Raw genomic sequence first — 27,467 nt, 5'->3', positions numbered from 1 at the left:
TCTTTGCACACATCTTTGTTAATTTTCTTAAGTAAAATTCCTAGAAGTATATTTACTTGATTCTAGGATATGAACATTTTAAAGGCACTTTATATAAATTATGTTCTTGCCAACAGGAGTCTTTCTTTACTGGTCAAGGTGGAAAGAGAAAATCTACAGTCCACAACAGGTCAATGGCACTCCATTGGTACAATTCTCAAGGCATGTTAGATATATTGTGTAATTCAATGGACTATTTGAGAACATGCCTTTCCCATCTCCTCTTTCCGTGATAGATAATAAACTTTTTGAGATCAAAAAGGCATTCAGCACACGGGCATTCTACCTCAAATCCCGGCTCAGAGTCTAGAGGGGTATCTGGATCGCTAAGGGTGTCCAGAACACAGATTCAGAAGGGCTGGATTTGAGTCCTGACACCATCATCACTGCATGATCTTAAGCAAGTTTTGTTCTCTCCCTGAGCCTTATTTTTCTTATATGCAAAATGGGAATAATGATATCTCCCTTAGTGAAATGTTATCAGGATAAAATGAGAAAATCAATATGAAATTGTTTTGCAAAATGTTAATCACCATACAAATCATGTTGCTATCACATAGTTATGGGATATTGTCTGAATAGTAGTAGTCCTGGGATCAATCTCTTTGTCTCAACTGGGCAGCATTTGTCTTTCACCTTCAGATCCAGTTTTAACTACTATGAATGTGCTTCATATAGTATAAAGTGGGCCAGAGAGAAAAATCTTTGAACATTATCTAACTGCCTAGGCTTCTGTAACTTTTTTCTTCATCTTTGTCTGCCTAGACCAACACCATCTTCCCAACAGAATCTTCATTCTTAGGTAGACCATTTGTCCACTATTCATCAGTGTGAGTGTTGAACAGATTAGTTGACATATGATACAATGGGAAATAGCAGGTCATAGACTGTTTTATAATCAGAGGATTTGGATGATGAAAAGATAAGATTGTTCTGAGGTACTATATACACAAGAGGTTATATAGAGGTAGGAGAGTGGAGTTTGAGAGGTAGTTCATAAGTGACTTTGGTGTCCAGTGAAAGCAAGAAATCATAGATGACTCTATACTTCTAAGATGTATTTAGTAGGCAATTAGGAGTTTCACGGACAGGAAAAATAAACTGGAAGGTGAATTTCAGATGAATTATGTGTTTAGATGAAAATACTTGGAAGATGGGTCTTTTCACTGAAACTCAAGTGAAAGATTAAGACTGTAAGTACTATACAGTAGCCGAAGCTATAAAAATGGCTGAACTCTTTAAAAAAAAATTTATTTATATTTATTTGGCTACACTAGGTCTTAGTTGTGGCATGTGGGCTATAGTTCCCTGACCAGGGATGGAATCCAGGGCCCCTGCAATGGGAGTTCAGAGTCTTAACCACTGGACCACCAGAAAAGACTCATGGCTGGACTCTTTTAAGGAGAGAAGGCTGTTAAAGGAATTGTATCCTGTGGAATGCACCAAAATGGTAGTGGCAATAGAAAAGCTGCCAAAAAAGATAATGTAGAAACTAGAGTGAAGTAGGATGAAACACAAAAAGGATAGCCAGATGGTGAAGTATGAGTTACAGTGGATCCCAATGGACTAAGGGTATACAAGAGAAATATGTATGGCTCACAAGATCACTGTTGATCTCGACAGAGCAATTTTACAGGAGTGCTGAAGACTGAACCAGATCAGACAAGTTGATGGAGCAGGTAGTCAGAGGGGAAGTAGCAGTATTAGGTCCTAACTACGTGTTTGAGAAATGGTGTATGACAGGAGAATAATGTGAATGCAGCGGGGGATCATCTGAAGGTTAGTCACGCCTCTCTTCTGTCCTATAAACCAGCCTGTTTGATTCATTTATTTATGGAATTTGTTTCTGGTCTCCTTTATAATAATTCTCCAGGCCAGAATACTGGAGTGGGTAGCCATTCCCTTCTCCAGGGGATGTTCCCAACCCAGGGATTGGACCCAGGTCGGATTGCAGGTAGATTCTTTACCAGCTGAGTCACAAGGGAAGCCCTTATAATAATTAATTACATGAAAAACTTATTTCTACTTTTTTCACTTCCTAAGGTCATAATCAAGATTATAATACAGGGTTTCAGTTTTCATGTAGTTATTAATAGCAAATGTATGTGTATGTAGAGATGTGTATGTATAGATCATTTTCCCCCACCACAGTTGCTTTCTGTATGATTTCTATTTTCTTTTGATGTGATCCATAGAGCTCCTGTAGCCAGAGTAAGTTTTCTGTCATTTAAATGAAAGGTCAAGTTAAATGTAACACTTTACAGGACATTAAATTAAAATAAGAATAGTATTTTATATATCTATACCATATATCAAAAGTAAAGATTCAATGAAAACTTTCAGATCACTTACTAAACTTTCAAAGATAGGCAGGTTTTCCATAAAGATTTCAACAGCTGAGACAGATGGGCTACATTCCAGAGGGGAAGGTCACGAGAGTGATGAATGAGACCTCTAATGTCTGGCATGGCTGTGAAAATCTTTATGGCTAACTAAAATTCCTCACGAATAACAACCTGTAAATATTATATGAGCTGTCAGGCAGATAACACTGAGCTCTGAGACCATCACACATGGTGAACAGAATGCCAGACTGTGGGATTTGTCAATAGATTGCCAAGTCATTTAGAAGCTCAGGTTTACATTTGATCTGGGAAGACAAGAGTTCATACTAAAGTCTCTGGCAAGGTGACTGAGTTGTGGAGATAAACACTAGATCTAATATCCAGTGCTGCTGGCTGTACAACCCCACAAAGACCAGTATTTGGTAACATGACTCAAGAGAAAAACTCCTTCAAACTGACTTATACCAAGCTCCAGGAATCTCACTGTGATGATTAAGACAGTAAGAAAGAAATCAAGCCTCATAAGGCTGATACAGGAGGACAGGTGCCTATGTAAGTTGAGCCATGACTGACTCATGGAGTTTCTGATAATTTCGAACAGAACTGGCGGACTCTATTACCACAGCTACGGTTTTTCCAGTAGTCATGTACGGATGTGAGAGTTGGACCATAAAGAAGGCTGAGCACCAAAGAATCGATGCTTTCGAATTGTGGTGCTAGAGAAGACCCTTAAGAGTCCCTTGGACTGCAAGGAGGTCAAATCGCAAGTCAGTACTAAAGGAAATCAACTCTGAATATTCACTGGGAGGATTGAGGCTGAAGCTGAAGCTCCGATACTTTGGCCACCTGATGTGAAGAGCCAATTCAATGGAAAAGACCCTGATGCTGGGAAAGATGGAAGGCAAAAGAAGAAGGGGTAGCAGAGGATAAGATAGTTAGATAGCATCACTGACTCAATGAACATGAATTGGAGCAAACTCCGGGAGATACTGGAGGATGGAGGAGCCTGGCAGGCTGCAGTTCATGGGGTTGCAAGGAAACAGACATGACTTAGCGACTGAAAAGTAGCAACATTAACACAGTACTTTCCTCTGGGTAAAGGCAGCTGAGGTCTTTAGGCCATCTGGGTTAGCCAGGTTACTAAGAAGTCAGCGCAATAATGCCAGGTGCCTTCAGTATCTTTCCAGATGTGCTTTTAAAAGACAGCAGGCAGTCAACACCATTTGCTGAATACTCTGTGTGAACGGTATTGCATTAGGCACCAGAGAAATTTCAAGGAAAGTAAAATTTGAAACCTGAGCCAGTGGGGAGCAACTCAGGTATTAAAAACCAAATGATTATAAATGAGATGTACATCCATTTAGAAAGCAAGATAAGAGTGAGAAACAGCTAAGAATATGATAGCAATAAAAGTGATAAGAGGGAGGGAGAAATTCAATTGTGGCCTCAGTTCTTTACTCCACTATAAAAAATTAAATATCTGTACTAGAGTCATAGCTACACGACCAGCAGAGTGTGTTTCCCAGCCCCTTGACCTTGATCGTACGAGTCACTTTGGCCAATGGAGCTTCAGCAGACATGGTATGAACAGAAGATTGTCTTCTTATGCTCTGATGAGTTACCATGAGCACATGACAAGATGGCCTCTGGTCCTTCAGCCTAGACCTCAAACCCCAACACATTTAGGGACAATCAGAACTGATCTAGCAGCCAACCTATAGGGCAAGAGGGCGAGATAACAAGGGTGAGAGGGTGAGGGTGAGAAGAACATTAAAGAGATTAAAGAATAGAAAAATACTCATAAGCCAAATCACTCCCATGTCTTACTAGCCACTTCCTCTACTATCATACAAAACATTAATGGGGATTATCCCTTTTAGCCTCTGCAGTTGAGACTTGGGGGTTGCCCTCACTAGCCCCCGGAACCCTTTCTCTGAAGCTGAAACTCTATAGTGGTTACTTAAATTATTAAACTTCTCTCATCTCAATTTTCTCTTCTGTGAAATGGAGACAATAATAATCCTTATTTTGGGAACTTCCCTGGTGGTCCAATGGTTAAGATTGTGCCTTCCAATGCAGGGGATGTGGGTTTGATCCCTGGTCGGGGAACTAAGATCCCTCAAGACATGGGGCAACGAAGCCTATGCACCACAACTACTGAGCCTGTGGGCCACAACTAGGGAGAAGCCTGCACCAGAACTAGAGAAGCCCACCTGCTGCAACGAAGATGCCACGCTCTGCACATAAGACCCGACACAGACAAAGAAAGAAAGAAATATATATTAAAAAAAAAATCTTTATTTTATAAGGCTGTTGTAAGGGTTAAACAGGTAAATCCATGCAAGATGCTTTGCTCAGCCAGTGTTAAGAGCAGAGAGTGCTCATTTTTTTCCCCTATCCCTACCCTTATTATCATCATAATTTATATAGTGAGCTATCAAGATATTTATTCCATTAACTGACTCACTGCCAGTGTGAGGAATCCCAGGGAAACCAGGCAAATGAGAGACTCTATGGTGCTACAGTTACCCTGACTGTTAACCTCCAAATCATGGGCCTAGCAAACAACTCCACTAAATAATCCTGCTTTCTCCTTTTCCAGCCAAGTTTCTGACTCTTCAAAAAATTGTAGGCAGTTCTTAGAGTAGTAGAAGTTGAAAGAAGACAAATCTCCCTTCTGGCATTCTGAGGCTGGTGTCAACTACAAAAGTCAACTGTGCTTTATCATTCTCTATTAGTATTGTTTAGGAACTCAAAACAAATATTAATAGCCAAGTATTTTTAGGAAGAAATAAAACATTTCATTTTCATGTCTATCTTCGGTTCTGATTTTTAAATTAAATTTCACATCACTAAACTTACAATCTTTTTTCTTCTATTTCAATTGGTGTGGGTGGTTCATGTTAGAGGAATTGCCTGACTTATCCTAAGACATCAGTTTTGTCGTCTTTAATTTTGCCCTAAGACAGCAAGGTTTCTAGTGAGCTTCTATGTTGGGCTCCAGGAATAACTGAGGCTTTGGATTCAAAACTTTCCCTTCTTCTCCTGACACCTCTAAGAGATGCAGCTGCTCCATACTGCCTGGGCCAAGTCTTTTGAATTAGTCGCTTTCCCTTGATAGCTGGCCTAGGTCAAGTTCCCCATACAAACTTTCACTTTTTACCTTCTGAGACAGAATTCTACTAGGTTTAGCTCACATCACAAATGAGCTCCTTCCATTCCATTCCTCTTCTCATTTTTTCCCAGACATTTCCTGCTCGGATTTTCGCTTTCAAGTCAAATTGCCCCCATGTTGACTAATCCTTCAATTATTCTCTCTCTTGTCTGCCTGCTTCTAGCTCATTAAAACATTAGCGTTTCCTAAAACCTATATTTATATTCATTATACATACATAAGAAATCCCTTTCTGGACAAAAGGGCTATAAGGAGACTACATGTGAAATTGGAAAGGGGGATATTCATCATATCAGAATGGCTAAGGAGAAGGGAGAACCTAATTTGCATCACTGAATACATCTTGTGACTCTCGCTAAATGAAATCAAGGGTCAGTAATCAGAAGCATCCTCTGCTAGATTCCTATCAGATGAAATATTCTCTACCTTGGATTTGCACATAGCCTCAGGGGTCATGCGCATTAATACTAGTCAATATGGAACATCTCATTTTCCTCACTGGAGAATTAATTCCTCCTTCCACTCTACTCCCATGTCACCCACTATTTCCCACAACTATAGAAGATCATGATTTTTTAAATCTCTTTGTATAGGTCTCTTTGTATAGGTCTAACTCAACTGGTTTAGGTCTAACTCAAATGGTTTAGAATTTGCGTGTCCCAAGGCCAGGATTCTGTCTTTCTCATCTTCCTCTTCCAACTGCCTAGTGTTTATTAATAAATATTTGAATGAATGAGCAGATGCTATAGGCACAGGAAGTCAGGTCCTGTTGCTTTTTAGCTTAGAATCCTCCCAGGTCTGCCCTTCTTACTAAGAACAGATTTCACTTGCTTTGAACTGTAGGAGACAAGACTCTACTTGGTCTGACTCTTGAGTGCTCAGTCACCTGCTCTTATTTATCATCTTGCTTCCTCAGCTTCAGTCATACTAGTCTCTTCATTGTTTCTCAAGCCCCCTAAGGATGCTCCCATCCCAGAGCCTTTACGTTTCTTGTTTCCTCTACTTGGAACCCTTTGCACAAACCCCTGTATCTGCCTGCTGTGCTTCCTCATTTCTTGGTGAAATGTCACCACCCTGACCACCCCATTTAAAGTGTTCCTGTCCCCATCACCTCTGGCCTCTTTAGCCTGCTTTATTCTTCTTTATCCAGCTTATTATGATATGATTGCCTTCTCCTATTAAAGTTCAAGCTCCATGAGACTGAACTTGTCTTCTAATCACTACTGCTTTCCCAGTACCTAGAAAGAGTCTGACCTATAGTGGTCACTGAATGGACATTTGCTGAGTGAGAGAATGAATCAGTTCTTAACTGGCTGAAAATAAAGGAAAGCTCATAACTTTTTCAGGACATTAGGCTAGGCATGAGACTAAGTTCTTTTCTATCATATTAGAGTGGGAATAATCTTGCGAGTGTGCTGTTATTCACTCAATCAAGGCATCTCCTTCATCTATCTGTCAGGAGTTAGACGCATGAAATTAAAAGCAAAAAAGCACAGTGCATGCCCTTTATGCTTGTGGTGCTCAGACTCCAACCTGTTTCCTTTTATGATCTACTTTATTGAGTCTCTTTCCTTCTAACTCTTGCCTGTCATTGGCATGTATCCTGCTGAGCTTTAGGTGTGAGGCAAGGGGCTGATGTAATTTTCTGCTGTCCCCAAAGTCATTCCCCATTGATGGAGCTCATTGAGGTCAGACACCTTAAATAGTGATCATCATCACACGCACTGGGCAGAATCATCAACCTCATTATGAAAGCAAGAGTAAATCAAATTACCCAGTGACCAGCATGAGCCTATGATAAGACTTATTTTTCTCAGATGCATCTAAATGTCTGTCCATTTCACTGCCTCATCACACACTGGGTTCCCCAGGAAGCAGACTCCAAGACCAAGTTCAGAGAGGAGGGTATTTGGGAAGTCGTGGTGCCTTTGTGATCAACACATATGGAAGGGAGCAGGCATGGCAGCAAAGCTCACACGCAGGCCCAGTGACAGACTCCCTCAATCCCTCAGGAACTCGAGCTAGAATGTTCAAGTTCTCCTGAGTTGGGCCAAAATGGCCATGTCTCTGTACTCTTACATTACTCAGGAGCTGCCTGTGGAAGGGGTGTGATCTTGGGCAAGGTAGCTGAGGCAACTCCCAAAGGGACAGACAGCGGAGGGTTGCCTCTTCATTGAAGGGGACCTAGGAATGAAGAAAAGTCATCTCCCATGCTCCCTCAGGCAGAGGTCACTGCACTCAGTCCTTGTGACCTTATTTTGGGGGCTGCACATCATCCAGGGGTTGGTGGACAGGAGGCATCCTCAACCAGGGGCAATTCTGCCCTCCAGGAGACATCGGACAGTACCTGGAGACATTTTTGTTGTCACAACTGAGGGAGAGGGGTGTGACTGGTATGGGATGCTGCTAATCCTGTAAGGCACACGACAGTCCCCACAACAAATGACTGTCTGGTTTAACATGTCACTAGTGCCCAAGTCAAGAAAGTCTAGTTTCTATCTGGCCTTGGCCTCTGAAATGACCTTCATTGTAAATAGACAGTAAATAAGTGAACCAATCGGCTGCTGCTTAGAGAGCTTGATTGCAATACACAGAGATAAATGCAGAGGGGAGAGAGGTGGGGCAGTTAGAAAAAGTCAGGGGGCTAAAGAAGAAAACAGAAGTCACAAGGCGGGAGAAACTGAGTAAGGAGGAGGAGGAGGGAAGAGAGAAGCTGTGACAGCTGTGATAGCCTGAAGTCCAGCGGAAAGACAAATACAGAGAGAGGCAAACACGTAATAGACAGTGAATGTTCCTCCCTATCTGTCCTCAGTTTCCATGAATCCTTAAAATGCCCCTCATCACCTAGGCCCATCCCTGTCCCTTCCAGCACATTCTGAAGCACACCTGCATTAGACTGAAATCAAGATGCTTGTTACTGCTGCTATCTGCAAGTGTATTTAAAAATTCAAAAGAGTGGCTTTTAAACCAGGAAACATTTCTGTAAGTCTACACAAAAAAAAACCCAAACACCTTTTGTCCTTACCTCAAAGCTCTCATGAAAAATTATTTTCTACTTCCAAACTGGTTGTGTTCTGAAAATGGAAAACGTCCAAATGGGAAGGAAAAAAAAAGAAAAACGAAAGTAATGATTTTTACCCACAGGGATGTGATTCCACCATTTCTGTTTGTGCAAAGCTTTGTATTTTGGGACAGATGACAAAATGCTACCCTAGGCCAAATGCACAAACACCTTCATTTTCTGGGGAGTGTAAAAATATACCTTTCAGAGCCAGCCTTCCACTAAAATAGTGCCCATGTGTCATGAAACTGATCCAGCGCTGTGATGCTGGTCTCCCTGCTCTAAGCCCTCATGAGACCCAGAGGAATCTGTCATGAGGAGGAAGATGAAATAGGAAAGAAACAGGTACTTGTCACATCTCTGCCATGCCACTGGACCAATTTCTATGTAGGCAGGTGATGAAGGAGAGGTGCTTAGCAATCAAGGTGAATGTCACCATTGAACCTGAAAGCCAGTTTCTGGGAGCTTCTAAAATCTAAAAGAGGTCCATGCTATGGATGTCCCACTCAGATTGCCTCTCCCCAGCTGGTGTACCCATTCCCCACTGTTGGCACCATTGGCTGCTACGGTTCCACCACTCCCAGCTCCAGAGAGCTGGAAACTGCCTTGCTGGTCACTACTCCCCACAACTGCTGCTGCTAAGTCGCTTCAGTCGTGTCCGACTCTGTGCGACCCCATAGACGGCAGCCCACCAGGCTCCCCCGTCCCTGGGATTCTCCAGGCAAGAGCACTGGAGTGGGGTGCCATTTCCTTCTCCAATGCATGAAAGTGAAAGTGAAAGTAAAGTCGCTCAGTTGTGTCTGACCCTCAGCGACCCCATGGACTGCAGCCTACCAGGCTCCTCCATCCATGGGGTTTTCCAGGCAAGAGTACTGGAGTGGGGTGCCATTGCTTTCTCCAACTCCCCACAAATCCATGGCCAATGGAGGACTGACACAGGGGAGCAGAAGCTCCCTTGCCCCCAAATGGGGCCATGTCTGAGGAGCAATTTGTGCTCTAGAGTTCTGGGACGGATCAGGTGGAAGCGAGTCTCCACTGCCATGCTTAGGCTGACTCCCTGATCAGTCTTCCCCACCTTATCCTGCTTCCCTCTCTCACACCTGAAAGGTGCTGTCTCAACAGCTGGCTTGTCCAAGAACCCTTGTGTAGGGCTCTGTTTCTGTGGAACGTCACCGAAGGTGAGGGTGAGCAATTATCCTCGTATGCCTGGGACTGAGGAGCTTTCCTGGGACATGGGAAAGTAAACGCTAAAACCAAGAACATCCTGCACAAACCAGAACAAATGGGCCTCCTCTCTAAGGCAGATAGGTATTGGGGTCCTGAACTTTACCTTCTAGGGACTTGGGTGATCTGAATAATGTTAATATACTTGGTGATGTTGGTCAATCAGTCATGCCAAAAAAGAAACAGGAAGTCTTGATTTGCAGTATTTGCTAAATTGGGAGGGAGGGATAGCGGTGGGGGTGGTGGATCAATATTCTCACTATGGTGGCTGATTTCAAGCTCCCAGAGGTGTGTTTAACAATCAGCTCACAATTCCTATAATATACAACAACTGGCTCTCCTGAGCTAGTATAAGCCAGTTCCAGTGCAGAAATTCCCACAGGACAAAACAGAATTTTTCCTAAGCTTACTCCTGTGTTCCAATAAATGGATGGGTAGGGCCATGTAAAATTTTGTTCCTGTGGATTCTCTCAAGCAAATAAATCTAAGGTCTAAATTGGAGAATATAAATTTGAACTCAAGGCAAAAGGGCCATAGAAATAGGTTTTGAGAAGAGAGAGTAATGATGAACACCATGACTGTTTTCTGCGGGTGCCTGAAAGGCTATCTTTGAACTTAGGGAGACATTACCAGCATCACTGATAAATGGTTTTTAGATGGTATTACTTCCAAGTCCCCAACACTCAAGACAGCGTGTGACTGTTGAAGAAACTGGCTCAAATTATTTTGCCCTGAGATTTTACCTAATGGCTTTAGGCTGAAAATCATCTCCCATTTTACCTATGGGTTTCTTTATGACTTTTATCATGATGATTTCTTTAAGCTGATCCAAGCTTTAAATGATTGGCCTACTTGTATGTCAAATTCATCCATCCCCCGAGGACAATGGTGGCATAGATTGCAGCACTAGTAAGTGAAATGCCAGCAATTATGAAACGTGCTTCAAGTTTTCCCCACCCCACCCTTTTTATTAAGTGTGTGAGTGGGGGAGGAGGCAGTGAAGGTTGGGCAACTCTCAAGATGGAAACAAGCTTTGTAGCCTTAATGTAGCAAGGAGAAACTGTCAACACTTGGGTTACTTAAACAAGAGAAAAAGAGTGAACCAGGGATTTGATTAAGGCACTTAAGATTATAAAGCCTGCAAGAAATAAGTGATCAGTTCTTTCTTTTTTTTACAGAGAAGGCAATGGCACCCCACTCCAGTACTCTTGCCTGGAAAATCCCATGGACGGAGGAGCCTGGGAGGCTGCAGTCCATGGGGTCGCTAAGAGTCGGACACGACTGAGCGACTTCACTTTCACTTTTCACTTTCATGCACTGGAGAAGGAAATGGCACCCCACTCCAGTGTTCTTGCCTGGAGAATCCCAGGGACGGGGGAGCCTGGTGGGCTGCCGTCTATGGGGTCGCACAGAGTCAGACACGACTGAAATGACTTACCTTACCTTCTTTCTTTTTACAGTGTCTCATAATCTGAGAACAAGAAGATCACTCAGTGAAACTCATGGCTTTTAAATTCAGAATAAAGAGTAAAAAGGAAATTTGTCTTCTGGAGTTATAGGAGAGTTTAATACTGCAAGAAGTCACTGGGTTCAGAGCTAGAGAATAAAAAATTTTGCCTTTACTGTTTTTTCCCCCATCATACAAGAAATATACTGTTATTAGTAAAAAAAAAAAAAAAAAAAAAAAAAAAAAAAAAACCTGCAAGGGTAAAAAGAAAGTAAAACACAACAGCTGTTTGCATTTTGATGTATTCAATTTTCAGTCTTTTCTTGATATGTACCTTTCTGTTGCTTATCATTTATTTTCTAATATAGTTGTGATTATGTTGTAATTTTGAAGACATCTTTCCCCCTTAATATATTACATGGCACAGCAGACATTTAGAAAAAGGACTATGTAAAGTTATGAATGCTATTAGACCTTGCTGAAAGGCAACATAAAAGGTCGTATTATTTACTGTCTACTATGTGGTAGTCACTATGCTAAATCTCATGCCACTGTGTACTAACAATAGAGGGGAGGAAATTTATCTCCTCTTCTTTTGGGTATAAGACACAATTCATTCTGTGTAGAATTTTACTGAACATTTATCAAGTACAGATACTCTGTTAGATACTGGAGGATATAACTGTCAACGAGACTAAAACAATCCTGTCCTTATATGTTGTTGTTTAGTTGCTCAGTCATGTCTGACTCTTTTGTGACCCCATGGACTGCAGCCCTCCAGGCTCCTCTGTCCAGAGGATTCTCCAGGTAAGAATACTGGAGTTGTTTGCCATTTCCTTCTCCAGGAGATCTTCCCAATCCAGGGATCAACCCCGAGTCTCATGCTGCTGCTAAGTCGCTTCAGTCGTGTCCGACTCTGTGTGACCCCATAGACGGCAGCCCACCAGGCTCCCCCGTCCCTGGGATTCTCCAGGCAAGAACATTGGAGTGGGTTGCCATTTCCGTCTCCAATGCATGAAAGTGAAAAGTGAAAGTGAAGTCGCTCAGTCGTGTCCGACTCTTAGTGACCCCATGGACTGCAGCCTCCCAGGCTCCTCCGTCCATGGGATTTTCCAGGCAAGAGTAGTGGAGTGGGGTGATATTGCCTTCTCCTGCATTGGCAGGCAAATTCTTTACCACCGAGCCACCAGGGAAACCCCCTTATAGAGATTAGGTTAGGGTCTACTTATTGATTATTCACCTATTCATTAGTTACACAAGTAACTGTTGAGTTCTTCTAATATGCAAAACACTGTACTTTCAGATTAGATCCATGAAAAACATCTTTGGAAAGGAGAGGAAATACACTGAGAAGTAAATACAAGAGAATGAAAGCTACTTTTATGTCTTTTATGTCTAGTTTGACTCTAATAGGCAGATAATAAGTTGTACTATCAAGTTGATAGTAAAGATACTAATGCTAATAGCAAATACTTGCATACCACTATGGCACCTACAGTGTGTTAGGCACTGCTGTATGGCTTCCCTGATAGCTCAGTTGGTAAAAAATCCACCTGCAAGGCAAGAGACCCTGGTTCAATTCCTGGGTCAAGAAGATACGCTGGAGAAGGGATAGGCTACCCACTCCAGTATTTTTGGGTTTCCCTAGTGGCTCAGCTGGTAAAGAATCTGCCCGCAATGCGGGAGACCTGGGTTTGATCCCTAGGTTGGGAAGATCCCCTGGAGAAGGGAAAGGCTACCCATTTCAGTATTCTGGCCTGGAGAATTCCATGGACTGTACAGTCCATGGGGTAAGGCACTGTTGTAAGGGTTTCACATATGTTAACTCTTTGATCTTCACTATAACACTAAGAGATAGTATTACCATATTTTATTGAATTCAAAACCCTATTAAAGGGCTTCCCTGGTGACTCAGTGGTAAAGAATCCGCCTGCCAATGCAGGGGACACGGGTTCGGTCCCTGATCTGGGTAGATCCCAGATTGAAGCAGCTAAGCCCACGTGCTACAACTACTGAGCCTGTGCTCCAAGCCCGGGAGGTGCAACGACTGAGCCCACATGCCACAACTACTAAAGCCCATACACCTGAAAGCACTTGCTCTGCAACAAGAGAAGCCACTGCAGTCAGAACCCAATGCACCGCAACTAAAGAGCGGCCCCCACCGCCACACCCAGAGAAAGCTCATGCAGCAATGAAGACCCAGCACGGCCACAAGTAAATAAATAAAATTATTTTTAATTTTAGACATTAGACATAAGGTATATTTTGATTTCAGAGCTGTTAAAACATGGGGATATGTCTTAAATTTGATGAAGTATATTATTATTCCCATTTTACAGATGAGAGATAAAGAGATTAAATATCTGAATCAATAGTTGAACCCAGTTAACCTAGTTTCAGAGTCTATACTCTTAACCAATAACTCATCATTGGTGAAATGACACTTGGTTCAGGGGCATTGAGAGAAAAATTCAGGTTATATAAATCAACTTACTATGGCCCAGATCGACAGAAATAAAAGAGAGAAAAATCAGTGGTAGTATCAGATAGACTAGACAGTCACTGGCCTGTGTATTAGTTCTTAATGGGTAAGGCAACACAAGGTGTGGCATTGAAGTTCTGAAACTGGGTTCCAGTCCCAGATTTATTATAACCATCTATGTGACCTTGATTATGTCATTTGGTCTCTCTGCCCCTATTTTGTCATCTGTAAAGTAAGGGTAGGGCTGGGAATACTTCAGTACGCGTCAGACATTTTTGACCGGAATGCATAAAAGGAATACAGTTTACGCTGTGAGGTAGTGCACAGGCAGACAGACGCACTCACACACACACACACATCTTAACTGAAACCAGATACTTAGCCTTGCTTGTGCAATGTGCTCTGATATTTTCTAATCTGTTCCATTTCATTCCATTAAAAAATTGCTGGTTGCAAGTCATTAAACTGATTTCAGGATTCACTAATAAGTACTTTGAAAACAAGTCATATAGACACTCTCTAAGCTTCTCTCCAGTTAGGAAATTCCACAGCACAGGGGGCCTCCTGGGGTGGGGATGAGGGCTGGAAACCCCAGGAAAGAGACAGTTGACCCATTGGCCTTACAAACAGTCATTTTCTTTTTAATTGGATCATGTTCTTACTACCTTCAGCAGAAAGTTCTCATTATCAAACTATTTGGCAAATATCACTTTAGGGCAAAAATTCTCATAGTCTGTTCCACGGCATGTTTAGTGAGAAATTAATTGGTGTGTCTGAAAAAGACTTTGGTAGTCACAGAAGTAGGACAGGAGAGTCACCGACTCCATGCTCCTCTTAGAGTTTTGATGGATATTAAGAGCTACAAGAATTCCCACAGGAAAGAGGTTTGCTTATCTTTATAACCTAGTGTTTTTCCAATCTTATTGACCCCAGAATCATTTTTTCAAGAGAGAGTTATTAACATCACAAAGAACATTAATGTTCTGAGGAACTTGGCTTGGGAAATGGCCCTTCAGGGAATTCTAGAACTTGTAAAATATTAATAACAAATATAAATTCTTTCTACTATTACAGAAAGATTTTTACTTTCTTATATAGAATTATATTTCTTGATGAGAAAAGTAAAATTTAGACGAGAAGCCCAGAAAATTGAGAAATATCCAGAAAAAAATCTTGACTTCTTAAAAAAAAAGTTCTTAAATTCTTGAAAATAACAAAAGTGGACTATTTGCAGACTACTAGGCTAGTGAATACTATAGTACTGATACATTTTTGATCACTGACATATGAATATATTTTTAAAAATCTATAAAATTTTAAGGATAAATATATTTTAAAATCACACTACTAAAATTTCTCCTTCTTGGTTTACGTTGCAGAAGTCAATCAGAAGTAGTAGAATATTAAAGCTCAAATTAAAGGCAATCTAGTGTCTATCAATGGATAAAGGTGATATTTTACAATGCTTCCTCTTCTCATTTTCTCTCAGATCTAAGATAAAAGAAACAGCCTCTTTAACAAGTAGAGACTGGGCCACCAAGAAGAAACAGTGAATACTTAAGTAAAAGGCTGCCTCTTTCTACTGATAAAAGAAGAAAACAAAGACAGCTGGTAATGTAATTTTCAAAGGTGTGTGTGTGTCTGTGTGTGTGTGTCTGACAGAGACAAAGAGAGAGACATAGAGAGAGAAGGAGACAGAGAAGTGACTGTGTGTTGGGATGGGGGGGCGCAGTTAATGGTTCGTCCTTATTTCTTTCTTTTAACTGTGAAGCTTCAGAAATCACTCTTATTATTCCTGGTAACCTGGAAGCAAATTATTAGACACCTATCAATTCAAGCTCATTTAATATGAGCTTAGTTGTAATTTTCAAACATATTTTTACTTTTGGGGAGGGGGAACTTCTTTTTCTTTTATAGCAAATAAGTGACTTCAGAGAGGCCCTGACTCACATACGGTTTTGATGGCGCACCCAATTTCTAGTGCTGCTTTCTACAGATCAGTTTGGCAACACATAACAAAAGCCTTACAAATGTAAACATCCTGTAACACAGCATGTTCCATTTTGGGGGCATTTATCTTATGGAAAGAAGCTGAGGTATTTATAAAGGTGTATGAAGAATATTAGATATGATATACAATCTTCGATAAAGTACTGAAAATTTTGAAATAACCTTAAGTGATTGAGTGATTTAGAATTGTGGTAAATGTGGGACAGCCACAGAAGGGAATACTATGCCATCATTTAAAAAAATGCATTCTGCAGAGGAATATTTAAATATACAAAAAATATTTTTATTATAGTTCTAAGGGGAAAAGGCAGGTCATAAAGCTGTAAAATATTTTTATCCCTGTTTGGTTTAAAAAAAGGGAGAGAGAGAAAATCTGAGTTCACACACATACACACCCCTGAGAGATAGACAGAATGTGTATACCACATTTTTTATAGTGGTTATCTCTAAGTGGTTGGATTACAGATAATTTTTCTTTCCTGTTTGTACTCTTTGCTTTCCAAAATCTCCTTGAGGGGCCTATATTACCTCTGTAATTTAAGAAAGAGACAACACAAGGAAATAATCATTTATCTTTAGTCTCAAGATATCCTATTTCTCAAATATCCCTTCAGCCAAATTGGTATTTTGTGATTTCCATAAGCAAAGCTTCTAAGCATATATTGATACTCCACACAAATACTTAAGAAATTGGTGATGTCTGGGGCTGGCTCCATATAAGCAGGTCAATCAGTGGATTTCTGAGTGTCCGTGTATACAGGTCTGACCTTTCTGGATGTGGGCACCGTGTGATATGGGTTGAGAGGTATAGAGATGCTCCTCTTGGCCCCTCGAAGTTCTCCCCTTACAGCTCAGAGATTATGGCTGACGTTTCATCCCCAGAGAATCATTCCTCAGGCTTATGGCTTTTCACCTTATTAAGATGCAAATAACCCAGAAAAAGTACACATTAAACTTTACCTGTCACCGGGGTTAAATGAGTATAACATATCATTTTCTGAGATTAGGCTTTAATGGGGGAAGACATAGGAATTCGAGTAGGGCAGGCAGAGAGAACAAACAATGAAGAAATATATATATATAATATATATATATTATATATATATAAAAACATCTGAGGAACAATTAATATGCATAATAGTAATATTTTTATTTACAGTTTATGAATCACTTACATGTTATTGCACTTAATCTCAATTAAATTGAATAGAATGGCTCTGCCACCAAGGCAATTTAAGCAGACCAGAAATTGGGGGAAACATAGAAGATAAAATGTGCAGGATTTAAAATTGTTCTGGAGCCATTCTCAAAAGCCACTGTCCCACTCAATTATGTATAGTGCTTTAATTTGCCCTTCTTTTTTTGACACTGTCTAAGTATTTGTGATACTGTCCAAATAATGACTGCATGTTGATAAAAAGGTCAGACCCAGTCAAGAAAATAAGACAACTTCTTGTTTCATATACTATCAATGTATAATGAAAAGAGAGGACCACTATTTTCCAGGAATTTTTGTTCTAAAATAAAATGGCCAATTGGAGACACACATGAAAGCATCAAGTCAAATACTTTAAAATGTTTGTGAGTGTGGATCTTTCTATTAACCTGTGGAAAATGGAGAAGAAAGGAAAGGACTAGAAAATGGCAATAAATGAGGAAGGCAGAAGCATGAAAGGAGAACATATAGAATTGCTTCTTCTCTATTGAAATCTATCAATTTACTAAAAGATAGTCTATTGTGGTGGTTAAAAACAGACTCTGGAGCTGACTTCTTGGGTTCGAATCCTGGCTCTGTCATCTACACCCTCTGTGACTGTGTCTCAATGTCCTCATCTTAAAAATGGGTATAATAATAATAGCACCGACCTTAAAGTTGCCATAAGAGTTAGGTTGGGTCATATTCATAATATTGTCAGGCACAACGTAATTGCCTTAAATGATGGTTCAACTCCACCAAACAAAAATAAACTCAACGTGGATTAAAGATCTAAATGTAAGACTGGATACTCTGAAACTCTCAGAGGTAAACATAGGCAGAACATTCTTTCACATAAATTTTTCAATCCATCTCCTAGAATAATGGAAATAAAAACAAAAACAAATAGGACCTAATTAAACTCAAAAGCTTAATTTTTCTTTGCACAACTAACAAAACCATAAGCAAAATGAAAAGACAACCCACAGAATGGGAGAAAATATTTGAAAACAACATGACCAACAAGGGATTGATCTTCAATATTTACAAACAGCTCATGTGGCTCAATATTAAAAAAATGAACAACCCAATTTAAAAAAATGGGCAGAAGATCTAAATAGACATTTATCCAAAGAAGACATACAGATGGTCAAGAGGCAACTGAAAAGATACTCAATGCTGCTAATTATTAGAGAAATGCAAATCAAAACTACAATGAGGCATCACCTCACACCAGTCAGAATGGCCATTATTAAAGTCTATAAATAATAAATCTTGGAGAGGGTGTGGAGAAAAGAGGACCCTCTTACAGTGTTGGTGGGAATGACAACTGGTACAATCACTATGGAGAACAGTTTGGAGATTCCTTAAAAAACTTACAACAGAGCTATCTTATAATCCAGCAATCCCACTGCTGGGCATATATTTGGAAAAATACATAATTCAATAAGATACATGTGCCCCAATGCTCACTGTAGCACTATTTACAGTAGCCAAGACACGGAAGCAACATAAATGACCATTGACAGAGGAATGGATAAAGAAGATGTGGTACATATATTCAACGGAATGCTACTCAGCCAAAGAAAAGAATGAAATAATGCCATTTGCAGCAACATGGATGGACCTGGAGATTATCATACTAGGTGAAGTAAGTCAGACAGAGAAAGATAAATATCATATGGTATCATTTATATGTGGAATATAAAAATATGATACAAATGAGCTTATTTACAAAACAGAAATAGACTCACAGACTTAGAGAATGAATTTATGGTTACCAGAGGGGAGGGGTGGGGGGAGTAGGATAGATAGGAAGTTTGGGATTGATATACGCATTGTTATATTTATAGTATGTTCCAATATTACACTTGCAGTTAACCAAGGCCATTCCTCTTGGTTATTAATTATAGCAATACATTTACTTATAAAATATAATATTTACTAATAATATATGAATACTATAATTAATTATAAAATATAGTTAATAAAATAGTAAAACAAAAATAAAAAGAATGAAGAGAGGTCAAGGATAAAAGACAGATAAGAATGGTTAGGGAAAGGAAACAGAATGGGCTGAAGTTCCATCTTACAGGCAGGGAGTATTTAATCAATTATATAAAGAATCATAGACTCACAGTAATATATATTAAATTGTCATATAATTATATGATATTATAAGTATCAGCTTTATGAAGTGAACTGCCATGAGTAAAGATTCAAAAGTATTACTCAATTTAGCACTTGAGAATACACTGTAGGAAATAATTGTGCATTAGCTGAAGAATGGACAAAATGATCTAATTGGTCCTCCTCATCTTAACCTTCTGTATCCACCCACTAAGTCATATTTCAGGATGATGTGTGCCTCTAGTGCATTTGGCAGAGACTATCATAATTCAACTCTAAATAGCCACCAAGATGCAGTGAGGAGGGTAAGAGATGAAAGTAGTCAATGACTTACTGGAAAGGAAGTGCTGGGACGCTGGGCCAAAGTCCCTGTGGGCTTCGTGCAGCTGCCTGATGCGGTCCTCAACGGCCACCTGGGAGGAAGAGGAGAGAAATGATATCCTCTCATCAGACATAATGAGGCACAATGAAAACAATGCACCCTTTTTGGTAAGATCTTTTGAGCTTCTAAGGTCGGAACACTAAAGCAATGATTTATAACCCTGTTTTAATATCCGCTTACCTTGTGCACTCTCTGAGGCTGATTTTTATCAAACTGAGCCCAAATGAGAAAGATTTGCTCTCTTGACAATGTTAAAATGAGACTTTTAAAAAACACTCTACTCTTTGGTAGCCATGAGTGAACTACTGTTCCAGTTAGTACCATCAAAATTGCAAGCTCTTAAATTTTTCACAAAAAGATTTGGTAGGGAGGTCACCATTTGCCATTAAACTAGGTGATTGAAGGAACTCAGAAATGATAAATATTTTGTCTTAGCCTCTTGTCATCATCATTTTTAAAGAATCATACTGACTGATAATTAATGGATACTGAATGATATTTAATCACTGATAATTAATAAGTAACCAAAAGTTGATTGATCCTTCATCTAAGAAATAAGAGGCAAGGTTTTAGGGTCGATGGTGAGAATAAAAAAATTTTAGATTTTACTGAACTTGGAAATTACTGGGAACTATACCTTTAACTGGCATGGATTAAAAATTGCCACTGCTTTTTTCCTATTATGTTTTTCTATACTATATTGACACAGTAGTCTGTCAGCTTAGTGAATTTCATTTTGAGTGGGTAAGAAAGGGAAAGAATTTTATGGGCAAAATGGTATATTTTGTCCATTGGCATTTTGCCAACTTTATATTAATGGTGGCCCCAGGCATCCTAGCTTTATAATTTCAAATCCTGATTTGGTTCTGAGCAGGCTATGCTAAACCAGAGGTTAGTCAGTGCTTGCCCAGAGCCATTAGAGATCAGGCAGGTTCATGCCTGTAAAACACATCTCAAATTCAACAGAAAAGTGCCTCAGGTAGTCTGGTCTAAAGTTGACTCTGACCTTCCCATATCAATCAAGTACGTAGCCCAAATCCAGCACAGTCTTCTTGTTGCACGTTCTCTTTAGACTTGTCCATCTTTGCTGGGACCAAATATTTCGAAAACCAAGTAGAGTTCCCAAAAATAAAGAGTTTGCTTCATTGTGATGCACATAAACACACGAGGGACATTTGAAACCTACTTTCTCAGCCTTATGACCCTGCTGCTGCTGCTGCTCAGTCAGTAAGTTGTGTTTGACTCTTTGTGACCCTTTGGACTGACTGTAGCCCCCCAGGCTCCTCTGTCCACGGGATTTTTCAGGCGCCAATACTGGAGTGTGCTGTCATTTCCTTCTCCAGGGGATCTTCCTGACCCAGGGATTAAACCATGTCTCCTGCGTCTCCTGCATTGTAGGTGGATTCTTTTTTATTATTTTCTAGAGTGAATTTTGTATTTAAATCTCTTTACAAATTGAATTCAGTATTTTTAAAATTTATTTTATAAAGTTAATTTATTTCAATTGGAGGCTAATTGCTTTACAATATTGTGGTGGTTTTTGCCATACATTGACATGAATTAGCCATTGGTATACACGTGTCCCCCATCCCGAACCCCTCTCCCACCTCCCTCCCCATCCCATCCCTCTGGATTGTCCCAGTGCACTGGCTTTGAGTGCCCTGTCTCATGCATTGAACCTGGACTGGTGGATCTATTTCACATGTGGTAATATATATGTTTCAATGCTATTCTCTCAAATCATCCTACCCTCGCCTTCTCCCACAGAGTCCAAAAGTCTGTTCTTTGTATCTGTGTCTCTTTTGCTGTCTTGCGTATAGGGTCATTGTTACCATCTTTCTAAATTCCATGTATATGCGTTAATATACTGTATTGGTGTTTTTCTTTCTGATTTACTGCACTCTGTATAATAGGCTCCAGTTTCGTCCACCTCATTAGAACTGACTCAAATGTGTTCTTTTTAACAGCTGAGTAATATTGCATTGTGTTATGTACCACAGCTTTCTTATCCATTCAACTGCCAATGGACATCTAGGTTGCTTCCTTGTCCTAGCTACTGTAAACAGTGCTGTGATGAACATTGGGGTACATGTGTCTCTTTCAATTCTGGTTGGATTCTTTACCCGCTGAGCCATCAGGGGAAGTGGCTCAGATGGTGAACGCAATACAGGAGACGCAGGTTTGATCCTTGAGTCGGGGGTCAAAAAGAGTTGGACAGGAGTGAGCAAATAACACTTTCACTTTCTTATGACCCTGCACTCCCAGTCAAACTCTACCTGCCTGTCCTGTGGCATTCCATCCGACTTAACACCCCTGAGGCTTCCCTCTGGAGTGCTTGTATTCCCCTTTTCTTCTATTCAAGGCTGGTCTGTTGGCTTCCTCAGCATACTTGCAGTCCACGGTTTATACCTGGAGCACTTCTATCAGAGCCACTCCTTTCATTATATGGATGGACTGTAACCATTCCCTGCTCACTTCTTCTGTTCTCCCCTCCCTCCCACAGGATGCACTGAATCCTGCATGTAGTAAGTGGTAAGAAATATTTGTGTAATGACTAGTCGATCAAACTGGTGGGTAAATGTGTGTGTGTGTGTGTGTGTGTGTGTGTGTGTGTGTGTGTATGCATGCACCAGTGTGAGAAAGAGAGAAGGAGAGAGGGAGGGAGACACGGGAGAATAAATGAGAATGCTCACTGACACTAATTGCATGCTCTAAGTCCCTGGGTAAATTATTTGAATCTTAACTTACCTTATCATTACAATGGGACAATATGTCCTACCTCATGGAGTTATTATGGGGATTAAATAAGATGATACATGTGTTTAGCTCAGTTTCTATCATATGATAATTGCTCAGTAAATGCTAGTAGCTACTGTTATTGTTGCTATTATGCCTAATAAATGGAGAGGGATAGGTTATAGTGTGCAAGGCACCACATAAAATCCAAAAATGGATAGTATTATTAATCACTTTGTGCATGACAATATGAAGTAACATGCAATCTTCCCAATAATTCTATGGAAGGAAGTAATATTATTTCCCCAGTTCACAGATATAAAAACTGAAGCATGAGAGGATTAAAAAAAAAATCAACTGAACAAGATTGGCCTAAGCTTAAGTAGTTAGTAAACTGGCAGGTCCTGGATTCAAGCTCATTCAGTCTAGCTGTTGGTCTTCACTGCTACTCCAGAGATTATGGTTGGAAAAAAGTAGTGTATAAATATTTAATAAGCAGTGGGCTTTTTAATTTACTTTTACATTAATTTACTGAAAGTAGATCTAACCTAGTGTACCTATCTATGAAACCTTTAGCCATCAGTATATTTTATGGCCCAGTGCAAGGTCAGTTCCTGGTCTTGAAGAATGTGGTACCTTAAGATTGTAGACAAGAGCTGTAGAAGAACATGCAAATGAATGCGTGGAACATGTAATTCTTTCTAAAGGCAGAATGGGTTGTTTCATAATGAAATCAAAGAAGAGAGGAATGTGAAATTCGGGGTGGGTAGGAAGGGATGGGGAGGCCATATGGAAATGGGCACTGAGCAGAAATCTTGGCACATGCTGAGAGAAATCCCCAAGGGGACATGTGGGTGGCAAAGGAGAATGAGCATGCCACAGGCCATTTCTTCTGGTGATAGTGTTAGTAGCTTCATAGGGACCATGTGGGAACAGCATCAGAATCCATTATAAGCACCTGATCTGAAGGATGCTTTCCTCTTATATAGGAAGGGCCATGGTGGTAGTTTCCAGTGTATACCCAATATTATTAAGAATTTAAAATAAGATAAAAATGAATCGCCACCCCTATAACTCAAACTTAAGAAAAGGTATGAGAGTGAGATAGAAATTTAAAATGCATCATCCTAACTAATGAGAACAGACCTTATAGTACAGGGAACTCTACTCATTGCTCCAAGGTGACCTAAATGGGAAGGAAATCCAAGGAAGAGGGGATATATGTATACGTACAGCTGATTCACTTTGCTGCACAATAGAAACTAACACAACATTGTAAAGCAATTATACCCCAATAAAAAATAAGATGCACCATGTAATGAAATGAAGTCTTCAGAAAGCAGTCTTAACTAAAGAATTAAGCATAAAATATTTCTTTTCACAAATTATCTTTGGAGAAAGGTATGGCATGGACTGAATGCATAGTTGAGTAAATAATTTTAAGAAAGAAGCACCTGAAAGCACAGAAAATCCTCATAAACTGTAGCTACTTAGGAACAATGCACTTGTGAGCAATTAGACAAGGAGAAGAAATTTGATAAACTTTTAAAACAATAACTTCCATGTGTTAGGTCTTACCAACTGGATTTTTTTTTATAAAACCAATATAAAATTCTATATACAAACTAGGAAGCAAAAGTCAGAAATTTTACCCTGTTACCTTGTATTCTGGCACAATTCATTCTTTACTTGGTTGTTTATTTCTTCCTTTTATAAGTATATGTTAATATAGAAAGAGATATGAAAGGAAGGAATGCTACAGTCTTGATCTTTGGAAGCATAAAGGGTTGGAGGTGAGGAATGCAAATAAGACAGAAAATTCTGGGGTAGCAAGCGGAACACTGGTGTCAGACAGGACAGTGAGATGCAGTTAGCTAGGCACGCTGCAAGCAGATGATGCAAAATAAGACTCTGCAGATGCTGAGGCTCAAGATTTACCCCATTAGCAAAGGGAACCACTGAAGATTTCTGTGAGAGGACATGTGATTTGAGAGGGAAGTTGAGGTTTAGGGAGATGAATCTGTCAGCATGACAGATCCAAAGAGGCTGAGAGCAGTTAGAGGATGTTGGAATTGATCTGACAAGACTTGGGGTGATATGTGTTGGAATGAAGACCGTGCTGCCTGGAACAGAATAGAAGGTACAGACTGGGAGGCATTTTGAAATAAGGAAAAACTAAATACTTTGGTATGGCAGTGTAATTTTGGTAGAAGTGAATAGAACTTCAGGATTTCCAGGGTGGAAGACTGGGAGTTTGCTGATGGAAATATCGAAATGAGAAAGGGGAGGGATGACAAATGGGTAAAGGAATTCTTTTGGAACAGAAAGAATTTGACCTAACAGGGAAAGTTTTAACTGGAGACCTCACGTATAGCCAGTCGGGGAAATTTGCCCCAGTCATTAAAGGGAGGAAAGTGAAGTGAAACAAAATGGTAGGATTGAGCATTAGAAGGTGAGCAGAGAAGGAAGACCCAAAGGAGTCTAAATAGAATTATTTAAAGAGACAGGAAGGGGACTTCCCTGGTGGTCCAGTGGTTAGGATTCCAGGCTCCCAGCACGGGGGGCCTGGGTTCAATCCCTGGTTGGGGAACTAGATTTCACATGCTACAACTAAGAGTTCACATTGTACAACTAAAGAGCCTACATACCACGACTAAAACTTGGCACAGCCAATAAATAGATAAATGGTGGTGGCCTAGTCACTCAGTTGTGTCTGACTCTTTGCCACCCCATGGACTGTAGCCTGCCAGGCTCCTCTGTCCATGGGATTCTCCAGGCAAGAATACTGGAGTGGGCTGCCATTTCCTTCTCCAGGGATATTCCTGACCCAGGGATGGAATCTGGGTCTCTTGCATTGCAGGCAGATTCTTTTACCAACTGAGCTACAAGGAAAGCTAAAAATAAATAAGCAAATAAAAAATAAAAATAAATAGGAAGAACCCAATTTCCCCCAAATTCATAGACCATACCTCTGTTTCCTTTCATAAAAAGAAATACAATTATAACATCATTTTGGAAGCATACATCTTCTGTCTACAATTAGATCATAGATCAAGAAAACTTAGAACTGGAAGAAACCTTATCTATTGATACACAAGGGTCTACTCTTTAGAACTATTCCAGATGGGCAGAAGACTGCCATCTGTTCCCTGAGTACTCATGATCTAGCTTCCAGCATTTCTTTAGAAAAAGCAAGTCAGAGGGGGAAAATGTTTTAAAAAACAACAACAACAACAAAATCAAAAAACAAACGTGCTCTGTGAGAATAAGGACCCATCTTTCTTTCCCTAGTATGTTCCAGGTGACTAGCACAGTTCCTGGCATACAGCAGGTACTCGATTCATACTAATTGAATGAATTAATTTGTAGTTTATTCAAGGATCTTCACCATAACCACTACTTTTTTTGGGGGGGGGGTTCTGCCATGGTATGTGGGATCTTAGTTCCCTGACCAGGGATCGAACCTGCTCCCCCTGCAGTGGAAGCCCAGAGTCCTAACCACTGGACTGCCAGGAAAGTCCCATAACTACTATATTTTGAAAGAAGAATTTTATTTTCAAGAGGCCCAAATCAAGTTTTGGAAAGACCTTTCCTACCTCCCTTGCTTCTTTCTTTCCTTCTTTTTTGATGCTCAAATTTTATTTAGGAAAAAAAAAAGGAAAAAAGAAAACCATTTAGATTCATTGTGCCTACATTAGATTTAGAAAAAGTTTTTTAAAGCAGTAGTTTGTATGACAAACCCAGAGTCCAAATCTCCTCCATATTTGTTTTATTCTAATTTTTAAATAATCATATTTGAGAGCTCTGAGGACTATATACAATTCTTCTTTGCTTTCTCCTTTCAGATGAGTTCTATAGGCAGCATACTCTTTGCAGACATCTCTTTTTTCACTCTACCAAGAAATGTCTCTCTATTCATTCTAAAGATATTTACTACAATGTAAGTTCCTTGTCCACAAAGATAGGGACCTTGTCTGTCTCGTTCACAGTTTAGCACAGTGCCTAATACAAAGGAGATGCTCAATATTCAATAAATGAGTCAATGAATAGGCTTTTTGAATTCTTGTTACATTAGGCACTGTGCTAAGTATGATTAAGGTATACTTGAAAGTGTAATTTTGGGGCTAATGAATGAGCTCTGAGTCCTTCAAGTAAATTAATGATAACCACTCCATTCTCAGCTGTGACTGTTTCCCCATGTTCAGTCAATTCCTCTGTGTATTTTGAAGAGTATCTTTATTTCATTTTTTCCCTTCAAAATTGCTTTAAATAAGCCAAAAGGAAAAGAAAGATAAAGGACAGATACTAACCCTGTGGCTGCCAGTAAAGATTTCAAATAAAATTGATCTAAATGCAAATATTTGATACTTAACTTGTTTTAAGTTCTACTTTTTCTTTTGACCTGCTCGTTAATTACCTTTAAGTTTTAACCATTGCTAGGCAATGTGTTTCCTTCCTAGTATTCAAGTGTTCTTACTGGCACTATATCCATAAATGGTGTTTACCACAGTCTTAGGAAAAGATGTAACTGGGAGTGTACATTTCAATTATCTGACTCTCGACTTGTCTAAACCCTTGAAAAATATCCATGGGCATGCAAGAACCAGACTTCACACCTCCACTGATGAGCCCATAAAAATAAAACTCTCCTTGTGATGGGATGCTAGTGAATAAAACGACTCACATGCACACAAATGTCTCTCTACAGTCTACTCACGAGGCTTTGTCCAGGAAATGTACAGTTTGTATACTTTCCTGTCCTTACTTAACTGGGGGAAGGCTTCAGAATTCATTCTTACTTCCAAATTCTTACTGTAACATTCCTAAATATGTGCCCAAACGTTATCCCGGAAATGCTCCTGAGATTTATAACAGTTTAAGATCCTCTTAAAGAATTGTAGTTCTTTTCAGTTAAAATCCATTCTTATTCTAATGCTGATTTTTTTTTTTTTTTTGAGCTGTGTCTGAAAAGAAAATGGTCTGAAATGGTCTGAGATAAGGTTTGGAATGAGGACATAATGGGTACAGCTTCGTGGCAAAACAATCTGGGTTTGCTGAATGTAAAAGTTGGCTGAATTCTCTTTTCCTTGAACTTATTTTCATGTTTTCTTGACCCTGAGACACTTCTGAGTTAAACAGAGTTTCTTGCATTTGACTTCGGGATAGATCACAGGAAGGCAACAAGTGCTAGCACTGTGCTCGCTCTGAGTAGGACCATAATTATCAGTTGAGTTTGTGTGA

At 39.9% G+C, this 27,467-nt stretch overlaps 1 protein-coding gene across 6 annotated transcripts in view; it reads right to left on the bottom strand.

Moving 5' to 3' along the window:
• The window catches only part of DMD (dystrophin), a 2,389,494-nt gene that overhangs the window by 236,042 nt on the left and 2,125,985 nt on the right, over positions 1-27,467 (bottom strand). For all 6 annotated transcript variants that reach the window (XM_055564496.1, XM_055564495.1, XM_055564498.1 and 3 more), the window contains one exon: positions 19,443-19,521. In XM_055564496.1, the coding sequence (XP_055420471.1) occupies positions 19,443-19,521 (79 nt within the window). The remainder of the gene's footprint in view (positions 1-19,442; positions 19,522-27,467) is intronic.

Source organism: Bubalus kerabau, chromosome X (assembly GCF_029407905.1).
Source record: "Bubalus kerabau isolate K-KA32 ecotype Philippines breed swamp buffalo chromosome X, PCC_UOA_SB_1v2, whole genome shotgun sequence".
NCBI classification, from domain to species: domain Eukaryota; kingdom Metazoa; phylum Chordata; class Mammalia; order Artiodactyla; family Bovidae; genus Bubalus; species Bubalus kerabau.
The sequence above is the reverse complement of the archived record's forward strand: the minus strand, read 5'-3'. Positions and strand labels throughout refer to the sequence as shown.